The sequence below is a fragment of the Oncorhynchus clarkii genome, chromosome 24, assembly GCF_045791955.1.
Source record: "Oncorhynchus clarkii lewisi isolate Uvic-CL-2024 chromosome 24, UVic_Ocla_1.0, whole genome shotgun sequence".
Classification (NCBI taxonomy): Eukaryota; Metazoa; Chordata; class Actinopteri; order Salmoniformes; family Salmonidae; genus Oncorhynchus; species Oncorhynchus clarkii.
Window position 1 is genome coordinate 12,462,338 of NC_092170.1, and position 12,633 is coordinate 12,474,970.

Below are 12,633 nucleotides of genomic sequence, written 5' to 3' on the forward strand. Positions count from 1 at the left end.
AACAAATCCAGAGATGATGCAATCTCTATTTCACTCCACACTGCCCTTTCCCACCTGGACAAATGGAACACCTACGTGCTCAACACCATAGTGCCCTCAAAGCACATCACCCTAGGACAAAACACCTCCCTCTGCAACTGGATCCTGGACTTCCTGACGGGCCGCCCCCAGGTGGTAAGGGTACGCTGATCCTCAACACGGGGGCCCCTCAGGGGTGCGTGCTCAGTCCCCTCTTGTACTCCCTGTTCACTCATGACTGCATGGCCAGGCAAGACTCCAACACCGTCATCAAGTTTGCCGATGACAACAGTGGTAGGCCTGATCACCGACAACGATGAGACAGCCTATAAGGAGGAGGTCAGAGACCTGGCCGTGTGGTGCCAGGACAACAACCTCTCCCTCAACGTGACCAAGATAAAGGAGATGATTGTGGACTACAGTTGCACCATCGAGAGCATGGTTGCATCACTGCCTGGTATGGCAACTGCTCAGCCTCTAACCGCAAGGCACTACAGAAGGTAGTGCGTACGACCCAGTATATCACTGGGATCAAGCTTCCTGCCATCCAGGACTTCTATACCAGGTGGTGTCAGAGGAAGGTCCTACAAATTGTCAAAGACTCCAGCCACCCTAGTCATGAACTGTTCTCACTGCTACCGCACGGCAAGCAGTGCCGCAGCACCAAGTCTAGGTCCAAAAGACTTCTTGACAGCTTCCACCCCCAAGTCATAAGACTCCTGAACAGCCAATCAAAGGGCTACCCAGACCCCACTTTTACGCTGCTGCTGCTCTCTGTTTATTATCTATGCATAGTCACTTTAACTCTACCTACATGTACATATTACCTCAATTACTTCGACTAACCAGCACATTGACTCTGATCCGGTAGCCGCTGATGTAGCCTCTCTATTGTTATCTTACTGCTGCTCTCTAATTACTTGTAACTTTTATTTTTTATTTTTTACTTATCTATTTTTTAGTTAACACTTATTTTTCCTAAAACTGCATTGTTGGTTAAGGGCTTGTAAGTAGGCATTTCACTGTAAAGTCTACACCTGTCGTAATCGGCGCATGTGACCAATAACATTTTATTTGATTATCAAATTTGACCAATCCTGACTCCATATATTGTACATTAAAACTTTATTACCGTTATACCCTACACACGTTCACTTTCATTTATCTCTATGCCATCTATAATTCAGTATGTTTTACTGAATGAATAAATCACTCAGTAAGACTGAGCTTGTTCATTTTGTTTGCCGTGGTAGTTCTGCTTGGAGACAGCTCTGGCGCTTCTACTCCTGAGCCAATTCCATTTTAAATTGTGTGTAATGTGTATGTGTGTGAGGGGCTGGAGAATGGCCAGTATCTCATCCCACTTCTTCCACCACCTCAAATTGATGATGCCAGTTACTTAATGGAGCACTATCTTCTTTCAATAGTATAGATCCTTATTCGCTTCAATGAGCAAGTTGATCATTCCTACTTGTGAGGCAATAAAGTTTTGCTCCACAATATCTTTAGATCTTTTTTGTTCGTGGCCCATGTGGGAATATATAGTACAGTTGATGTCGGAAGTTAACAAACACTTAGGTTGGAGTCATTAAAAACATTTTTTCAACCACTCCACACATTTCTTGTTAATAAGAAACTATAGTTTTGGCAAGTCAGTTAGGACATTTTTTCAAACTATTGTTTACAGACAGATTATTTCATTTATAATTCAGAAGTTTACATACACTAAGTTGACTGTGCCTTTAAACAGCTTGGAAAATTCCAGAAAACGATGTCATGGCTTTAGAAGCTTCTGATAGGCTAATTGACATAATTTGAGTCAACTGGAGGTCTACCTGTGGATGTATTTCAAGGCCTACCTTCAAACTCAGTGCCTCTTTGCTTGACATCATGGGAAAATCAAAAGAAATCAGCCAAGACCGCAGAAATAAACGGAGACCTCCACAAGTTTGGTTTATCCTTGGAAGCAATTTCCAAACACCTGAAGGTACCACATTCATCTGTACAAACAATAGTACGCAAGTATAAACACCACGGGACCACGCAGCCGTCATACCGCTCAGGAAGGAGACGTGTTCTGTCTCCTAGAGATGAATGTACTTTGGTGCGAAAGTGCAAATCAATCCCAGAACAACAGCAAAGGACCCTGTGAAGATGCTGGAGGAAACAGGTACAAAGATATTTATATCCACAGTAAAACGAGTCCTATATCAACATAACCTGAAAGGCCGCTCAGCAAGGAAGAAGTCACTGCTCCAAAACCGCCATAAAAAAGCCAGACTACGGTTTGCAACTGAACATGGGGACAAAAATTTTACTTTTTGGAGAAATGTCCTCTGTTCTGATGAAACAAAAATAGAACTGTTTGGCCATAATGGCCATCGTTATGTTTGGAGGAAAAAGGGGGATGCTTGCAAGCCAAAGAACACCATCCCAACCTTGAAGCACGGGCTGCTAGCAACATGTTGTGGGGGTATTTGCTGCAGGAGGGACTGGTGCACTTCACAAAACAGATGGCATCATGAGGAAGGACAATTATGTGGATATGTGGAAGCAACATCAAGACATCAGTCAGGAAGTTAAAGCTTGGTCGCAAATGGGTCTTCCAAATGGACAATGACCCCAAGCATACTTCCAAAGTTGTGGAAAAATGGCTTAAGGACAACGAAATCAAGGTATTGAAGTGGCCATCACAAAACCCTGACCTCAATCATATACAGTGCCTTGCGAAAGTATTCGGCCCCCTTGAACTTTGCGACCTTTTGCCACATTTCAGGCTTCAAACATAAAGATATAAAACTGTATTTTTTGTGAAGAATCAACAACAAGTGGGACACAATCATGAAGTGGAACGACATTTATTGGATATTTCAAACTTTTTTAACAAATCAAAAACTGAAAAATTGGGCGTATTATATTATTCAGCCCCTTCACTTTCAGTGCAGCAAACTCTCTCCAGAAGTTCAGTGAGGATCTCTGAATGATCCAATGTTGACCTAAATGACTAATGATGATAAATACAATCCACCTGTGTGTAATCAAGTGTCCGTATAAATGCACCTGCACTGTGATAGTCTCAGAGGTCCGTTAAAAGCGCAGAGAGCATCATGAAGAACAAGGAACACACCAGGCAGGTCCGAGATACTGTTGTGAAGAAGTTTAAAGCCGGATTTGGATACAAAAAGATTTCCCAAGCTTTAAACATCCCAAGGAGCACTGTGCAAGCGATAATATTGAAATGGAAGGAGTATCAGACCACTGCAAATCTACCAAGACCTGGCCGTCCCTCTAAACTTTCAGCTCATACAAGGAGAAGACTGATCAGAGATGCAGCCAAGAGGCCCATGATCACTCTGGATGAACTGCAGAGATCTACAGCTGAGGTGGGAGACTCTGTCCATAGGACAACAATCAGTCGTATATTGCACAAATCTGGCCTTTATGGAAGAGTGGCAAGAAGAAAGCCATTTCTTAAAGATATCCTTAAAAAGTGTTGTTTAAAGTTTGCCACAAGCCACCTGGGAGACACACCAAACATGTGGAAGAAGGTGCTCTGGTCAGATGAAACCAAAATTGAACTTTTTGGCAACAATGCAAAACGTTATGTTTGGCGTAAAAGCAACACAGCTCATCACCCTGAACACACCATCCCCACTGTCAAACATGGTGGTGGCAGCATCATGGTTTGGGCCTGCTTTTCTTCAGCAGGGACAGGGAAGATGGTTAAAATTGATGGGAAGATGGATGGAGCCAAATACAGGACCATTCTGGAAGAAAACCTGATGGAGTCTGCAAAAGACATGAGACTGGGACGGAGATTTGTCTTCCAACAAGACAATGATCCAAAACATAAAGCAAAATCTACAATGGAATGGTTCAAAAATAAACATATCCAGGTGTTAGAATGGCCAAGTCAAAGTCCAGACCTGAATCCAATCGAGAATCTGTGGAAAGAACTGAAAACTGCTGTTCACAAATGCTCTCCATCCAACCTCACTGAGCTTGAGCTGTTTTGCAAGGAGGAATGGGAAAAAATGTCGGTCTCTCGATGTGCAAAACTGATAGAGACATACCCCAAGCGACTTACAGCTGTAATCGCAGCAAAAGGTGGCGCTACAAAGTATTAACTTAAGGGGGCTGAATAATTTTGCACGCCCAATTTTTCAGTTTTTGATTTGTTAAAAAAGTTTGAAATATCCAATAAATGTCGTTCCACTTCATGATTGTGTGCCACTTGTTGTTGATTCTTCACAAAAAAATACAGTTTTATATATTTATGTTTAAAGCCTGAAATGTGGCAAAAGGTCGCAAAGTTCAAGGGGGCCGAATACTTTCGCAAGGCACTGTAGAAAATCTGTTGGCAGATCTGAAAAAGCATGTGCGAGCAAGGAGGCCTACAAACCTGACTCAGTTACATCAGCTCTGTCAGGAGGAATGGGCCAAAATTCACCCAACTTATTGCCGGAAGCTTGTGTAAGGCTACCCGAAACGTTTGACCCAATTTAAACAATTTAAAGGTAATGCTACCAAATACTCGTTGAGTGTATATAAACTTCTGACCCACTGAGAATGTGATGAAATAAATAAAAGCTGAAATAAATCATTCTCTCTCCTATTATTCTGACATTTCACATTCTTAAAATAAAGTGGTGATCCTAACTGACCTAAGACAGTGAATTTTTACTAGGATTAAATGTCAGGAATTGTGAAAAACAGAGTTTAAATGTATTTCACTAAGGTGTATGTAAACTTCTGACTTCAACTGTAGTTACAGTGCTTGTTGCGTATGTTGGTTGTTATTGTTCTGTGCCTCTGTGAGCTATTAGAAGTGATATTTCACACTCTTAACCCTGTCCCTGTATAGGCAGTAGTAGCTTATCAAGAGAAGTGGGCGAGCCAATTGCACCAACAGCTTTACCATCCAGAGAAACTGATGCTAGTATGTTGGGTGTTTGATATATGATAGTTCCGTAGGCAACAGTTTTTGTGACACGTTTCTATGCTATGTTGATACTGTGTTGTGTGTTATGCCTTTAGTAATGTTAGCCTACATACTGTATCTAGAGGGAGTGTGGTGCTAGCCGTCAGAGAGACAGTTTTCCTAGTGTGTCTTGGTTGCGGTAGCTAGGTCTGTGGGCCGTGCTACAGCTGTGTGATCAGATCAGCAGTCTCTCTGAGTGGGCTGTTGGGCCACTGTGCTCTTCCTCTGTAGTGCTGTAAGTGTGTTTGATAGAGCCTCATGAGAAAACAATTGAGAGAGTTTAGTGCTAATGAGCTGTGAGTCAGTCATAGGGAGAGCAGGGCTGTTAATGACGCTCTCACACACAATCTCACACACACACACACACACACACACACACACACACACACACACACACACACACACACACACACACACACACACACACAAACTTGGGGATTCTACATGAGTATCATCTGCATGCTGTTCACACACACTCTTTCCTTTGCTAATAGGAACGGAGTGACACACACATTTGAACTGTGTGGCTGCCTGGGGTGGCAGATATATGGTGGTTTTAAGATTATGTGGTGGGAAGCAAGATTATTGACTCATGTAAGAACCGTCTCTCACACTAAACAAAGGCAAGGGTCGTATTCATTAAGGCCACACTATTTTTGGACAAATTCAGGTAGTCTCTCCTTGTTTCAGTCTGTTTTCCATTAGATGCCTAATGAACAGGGTTGGGTAGGTTACTTTGTAAATGTAATCTGTTACAGTTGCTAGTTACCTGTCCAAAATTGTAATCAGTAACGTAACTTTTGTAAGTAACATAAAATGTACATAGACATATGTGATATTGGCAGAAAGCTTAAATTATTGTTAATCTAACTGCATTGTCCAATTTACAGTAGCTATTACAGTGAAACAATACCATGCTATTGTTTGAGGAGAGTGCACAATTTTGAACATGAAAAGTTATTAATAAACAAATTAGGCACATTTGGGCAGTCTTGATACAACATTTTGAACAGAAATGCAATGGTTCATTGGATCAGTTTAACATTTTGCACATACACTGCTGCCATCTAGTTGCCAAAATCTAACTTGCACTTGGGCTGGAATAGTACATTATGACCTTTCTCATAAATGTTGAAGATGATGGTACAAACAAAAATACAAAAGAACGCTTGTTAATTTCATTGTATTATCTTTTACCAGATCTATTGTGTTATATTCTCCTACATTCCTTTCACATTTACACAAACGTCAAAGTGTTTCCTTTCAAATGGCACCAATAAAATGCATAGCCTTGCTTCAGGGCCTGAGCTACAGGCAGTTAGATTTGGGTATGTCATTTTAGGCTAAATGTGAAAAAGGGGCGGATCCTTAAGAGGATTATTAAGAGGCATTAGAGGAAGACAAAAATGTAGGTTACCAATTGAACAAAAGCTATTGCAGGATAAATCAATGTTAAAGTTTACATAGCTGGCCATATATGGATGTTACATTTTACTTTATGGGTTGGTTATGTAGGCTTCTTCTAACCCATCCGTTTCTACTACAGTACATATCATTATACGATTAAATTATATCCTTACATAAAAATCAAAGTCTATCAGAATTCCAGTCATTCCAATAAATGTTATACCCCTTGAGCTTCAAGAATAGGACTTGGAAATATGGACGTATAGATTAGCCAAATTGTTTAACCTGAGCATGAAATTAAGGACCTATTAGCCAGCCCTATGATTTTGTTCTTAATGGAGGACTGATTGGGCTCATTGATTCGAGTTGAAAAATAAATGCTGTGCTCATGGAATGGCATGCTTTGATCAATATTCCAGTTTTTTTCAATTGCTAACATGCATTGGTCAAAACTGATGTCACATTGTCAAAACTCTTCACACAGTCAGCGAAACAGAAGTGTCTGTGGACCAAACTGTGAATCATTTTTCATTGCTTTCACACAAAATGTATTCAATGACCACATTTTCTGAATTCCATGAACTCTTTTCTCATCCATACTCCACCACCTGCAAAACTATATATTTGTAGCACGTTTTCAAATGCAACATACTGTTTCCAAAACTGTTAAAAACACATTCAAAACAGAATGATGGCAAATGTCGTGCATTTCTGGAGTAACCAGATTAAAACATATAGATTCCAATTTCAGTCTGAAGCCTACCCAAGTGTCCTGTTTTTAGTCTCGTTACCAAACAGACAAAAGAGGACGACTTCGGCATGATTTAGTTTGGAAACATGAACCAAGGAAGACAGGTTGTTGGGGAAAGAAGAGTGGCAGGGAGAGGGAGAACATAAGGAGGATAAAGGAGAGGAAGACTAAGAGCGGTGTTCTCTGATGAGATAAGGGCCACAATTATTGACCCTGTTGTAAACCATGGTCTCTCTTTGAGAGAGGCCGGTTTAAGGGTGCAACCAAATCTGCAGCGTTCAACAGTTGCATCAATAGTACGAATTTTCCGGCAAAACAACAGGTGAGATGCGCATCCTTCAATGATAATTTAACTACATAATACAGTACAATACAGTATGTCCACATTTTTACATGTACTGACATTTTGAAATATATTGACTGTTTTGTGTATTTCAGTAGGATCCAAAGGTTGCCTCCCACTGGAGGGAGAGGCAGAATATTATCAGATGAGCAGGAAATTGCCATTGTTGACATGGTAATTGGCAACAATGCAATAAAACTGCGGGAAATTCGGGACAGAGTGCTGGCAGACATTATCACTTTTGGGAATGTGAATACGGTCAGCACAACGACAGTTACCAGAGTCCTAGAGAAATATGAAACAAGGATGAAGCAGTTGTACACTGCACCCTTTGAGAGAAACGGTGACCGTGTGAAAGAACTGCGGTATCAATATGTCTGTTCAATAACCAAACAGGGTACATACACAGCTATGCATAATGTAAAGTACTGTAAAACTGTGGATTTACCGTATTTTAGAGAGTAATGGAGATGGAAGCCAGGCAAACTGCACGTACATTCATCTTTGAGGATGAAGCTGGATTCAACCTGGCAAAAACACGCCGCAGGGAAAGAAATACAGACAGAGAGCAACTGTGGATGTCCCAGGTCAGAGAGGAGCTAACATCACAATGTGTGCAGCACTGTCCAGTGAATGAAATGCAGGAGAGAGAACTAGAACCCTCAATGTACTATACAGTAATGATGATTATACTCTACATGTTGATGAGAACTAGAACCCTCACAGTACTGTACAGTATGAGTGATTATACTCTACATGTTGATGAGAACTAGAACCCTCACGGTATTGTACACTAATGGTTATTGTGCTATACATGTTGATGAGAACTAGAACCCTCACAGTACTGTACACTAATGGTGATTATACTCTACATGTTGATGAGAACTAGAACCCTCACAGTACTGTACACTAATGGTGATTATACTCTACATGTTGATGAGAACTAGAACCCTCACAGTACTGTACAGTATGAGTGATTATACTCTACATGTTGATGAGAACTAGAACCCTCACAGTACTGTACACTAATGGTGATTATACTCTACATGTTGATGAGAACTAGAACCCTCACAGTACTGTACAGTATGAGTGATTATACTCTACATGTTAATGAGAACTAGAACCCTCACAAAAGTGTACACTAATGGTGATTATACTACACATGTTGATGAGAACTAGAACCCTCACAGTACTGTACAGTATGAGTGATTATACTATACATGTTGATGAGAACTAGAACCCTCACAGTACTGTACAGTATGAGTGATTATACTATACATGTTGATGAGAACTAGAACCCTCACAGTACTGTACAGTAATGATGATTATACTATACATGTTGATGAGAACTAGAACCCTCACAGTACTGTACAGTATGGTGATTATACTATACATGTTGATGAGAACTAGAACCCTCACAAAAGTGTACACTAATGGTGATTATACTACACATGTTGATGAGAACTAGAACCCTCACAGTACTGTACAGTATGAGTGATTATACTATACATGTTGATGAGAACTAGAACCCTCACAGTACTGTACAGTAGGAGTGACTATACTATACATGTTGATGAGAACTAGAACCCTCACAAAAGTGTACACTAATGGTGATTATACTATACATGTTGATGAGAACTAGAACCCTCACAGTACTGTACAGTATGAGTGATTATACTATACATGTTGATGAGAACTAGAACCCTCACAGTACTGTACAGTAGGAGTGATTATACTATACATGTTGATGAGAACTAGAACCCTCACAGTACTGTACAGTATGAGTGATTATACTATACATGTTGATGAGAACTAGAAACCTCACAGTACTGTACAGTATGAGTGATTATACTCTACATGTTGATGAGAACTAGAACTCTCACAGTACTGTACAGTATGAGTGATTATACTATACATGTTGATGAGAACTAGAAACCTCACAGTACTGTACAGTATGAGTGATTATACTCTACATGTTGATGAGAACTAGAACTCTCACAGTACTGTACAGTATGAGTGATTATACTATACATGTTGATGAGAACTAGAAACCTCACAGTACTGTACAGTAATGGTGATTATACTATACATGTTGAGGGTGGTGGAACAAACTTAAAACGTGCGCCTTCCTTCAATTCTGATTCGAATGTCATTGAGAAAACAGAAGTGTCAAGGATTTTTTTTCTCTCTCGCAAACATCTTTCTGAATGTAAAAGTCATCTATCTTTTCAAAAGTATCTTAATCTGATTACAATAATGTTTGCTGGTAACGTAACAGATTACAGGTATCGTTTTTATTTTTTGGGTGTAATCTGTTACTCCACCACCCCTGCTAATGAATATGACCAACGTGTCCTGGACTGGAGTCAACATGGCTTAGCTTCAGCTTCTCTCACCTTCAAATGCTTTTGTCAGAGCTTTTTTTTTTTATCTCTTCAGACCTTTTTTATTCTCTCTACAAATATGGTGAATTATTAATGGAATAAATAAAGCAGCATGAAAGAGAGACTGTCCTGGTCCAGTCAAGTCATGTGTGTGCGTGAGGAACCTGGAGCCTCCGGTGATTGAGTATTTGTTTGTAACTGCATTAATGTGTCTTTTGTTGTCGCCTTTACATACAACAACAAAGCTAGAATGTGAGAAGTGGACATATTGGCAACAGGCTTTAGCAAGTAGAGATGGTGAAAAGCAAAGACAGGATGACCCAACAATATACACGTCAGCTACTACAGCGACTGAAATGACTAATTGCAGTTAGTTTTAGAGTGGGTGGCAAGGAATAAGTTAGCCCTAAATATTTCTAAAACTAAAAGCATTGTATTTGGGACAAAACACTCACTAAACCCTAAACCTCAACTAAATCTTGTAATAAATACTGTGGAAATTGAGCAAGTTGAGATGACTAAACTGCTTGGAATTACCCTGGATTGTAAACTGTCATGGTCAAAACATGTTGATACATTAGTAGCTAAGACGGGGAGAAGTCTGTCCATAATAAAGCGATGCTCTGCCTTCTTAACAACGCTGTCAACAAGGCAGGTCCTACAGGCCCTAGTTTTGTCACACCTTGACTACTGTTCAGTCGTGTGGTCAGGTGCCACAATAAAGGACTTAGGAAATGACAGATTTGTACCTTGTTATGGGGCAGAACGACAGATTTGTACCTTGTTCAGGGGCAGAACGACAGATTTGTACCTTGTTCAGGGGCAGAACGACAGAGTTGTACCTTGTCAGCTCAGGGATTTGAACTTGCAACCTTCCCGGTTACTAGCCCAACGCTCTAACCACTAGGCTACCCTGCCGCCCCATATGCACTATACACACACATACACATGGATTCAGTACTGTAGATATGTGGTAGTGGTGGAGTAGGGGCCTGAGGGCACACAGTGTGTTGTGAAATCTGTGAATGTATTGTAATGTTTTAGAATGGAAGACTGGCTGCTACCTTGGCAGCAGCTAATGGGGACCCATAATAAATACAAATAGAAAAAAGTGAGATTTGAGAGTTTAGGCTGATAGTTCCGCCCCTTGTGAACTATCCAAAGTTTAGACTGAGCCCCCTTACATTATATAAAAATAGAACTACCATATAACATTGCACTTTCTGCTACTGTTGGTTTTGCAGCCGAAGCAGGAAAAGTTGTAATAAACATCCAGGTGTTAATAATGGACAAAGGGAGAATCCTCTGAGCCAATGGTGATGGCCGTTACAGAATAGTGAGGATACAGGCTGTCTCGAATGACACCCTATTCCCCATGTAGTGTACTTAGTGTGTAGTTAGTGGACAGTAAAGAGCTCTGGTCAAAAGGAGTGCACTATGGAGAAAAAGTTGTCATTTGTGATGCATCCATAATATACAGAGGTTTATGTACAACGAATATTGAGTCTGAAATGTTCAGTCATTTTCCCTCTCCTCTTTGTGTTGTCAGTTTTTCACAGACCCCTGTGCCAGCAGCCCCTGTTTCCATGGCAACTGTAGCCGCAGTGGTGAGGGCGAGGCTTACACCTGCGAGTGCAGCGAGGGGTACAAGGGGGAGAAGTGTGAGCAAGCCACCTTGGACCTGCTGCCTGTCTCCAATTGGGACCCTGCCACACCCGCCATGCCCACAACCGCCCCTCAGCCCTCCCAGCCAACCATGGTGTCCACTACAACGCAGGCCCCTCCCACGCTGCAGCCGTGGCAGCCTAAGGCTGGACAGAGACTCTTGGTGGTGCAGTGGGAGAAAGAACAGGTCAGAGATTAATGCTACACGTACTCTATTAGTCACAACAGACCAGCTGATCAGCTAGCTAGGTTCAGAGTTCACAGAACTTCTTTATTTGTCCTATAAAAGAATGACATTTACCCTCTTGCTGCCTCGTGTGTGTATGTGTGTGTGTGTGTGTTTCTGTGATTGTGTATGTGTGTCTCTGTGTGTCCGTGCATTTGTGCGTGTTTCTGTGAGTGTGTATGTGGGTCTCTGTGTGTCCGTGCATGTGTGTGCATGTGTGTGTGTTTTTGTGAGTGTGTATGTGTGTCTCTGTGTGTCCATGCATGTGTATGTATGTGTGTGTGTTCCTGTTGCAGGTGACAGAGGGACTGCATTGTGTGAGTCCTGAGCTGTGTGAGCTGACCTCTGGAACTCTGACTCTCTCTCTAGAGGTGCCTGAGGAGACTGCCATCAAGTAAGAGTACTGGTACATTCCTGTGTGTGAGTGCATGTATCTGTGTGTATATATATGTTTGTGTGTGTGTGTGTGTGCTTACATAGTGCTCTCTCTCTCTCCCCTGTGTGCTCCAAATCTCCATTTCCCTCTCTTCCTCCCACCCCTGTTTATCCTAACCTCTTCCTCTCTCCCATGCTTATCCTAACCTCTTCATCTCTCCCCTGTTTATCCTAACCTCTTCATCTCTCCCCTGTTTATCCTAACCTCTTCATCTCTCCCCTGTTTATCCTAACCTCTTCCTTTCTCCCCTGTTTATCCTAACCTCTCCCTCCCTCCCCTGTTTATCCTAACCTCTCCCTCCCTCCCTCCCCTGTTTATCCTAACCTCTCCCTCTCTCTCCTGTTTATCCTAACCTCTCCCTCCCTCCCCTGTTTATCCTAACCTCTCCCTCCCTCCCTCCCCTGTTTATCCTAACCCCTCCC

The 12,633-nt window shown here is 41.5% G+C and overlaps 1 protein-coding gene across 1 annotated transcript in view; it reads left to right on the top strand.

Moving 5' to 3' along the window:
• LOC139382534 (delta and Notch-like epidermal growth factor-related receptor) overlaps positions 1-12,633 on the top strand; it is an 83,388-nt gene that overhangs the window by 36,540 nt on the left and 34,215 nt on the right. The window contains exons 2-3 of the mRNA XM_071126632.1: positions 11,434-11,736; positions 12,072-12,169. Of these exons, the coding sequence (XP_070982733.1) occupies positions 11,434-11,736; positions 12,072-12,169 (401 nt within the window). The remainder of the gene's footprint in view (positions 1-11,433; positions 11,737-12,071; positions 12,170-12,633) is intronic.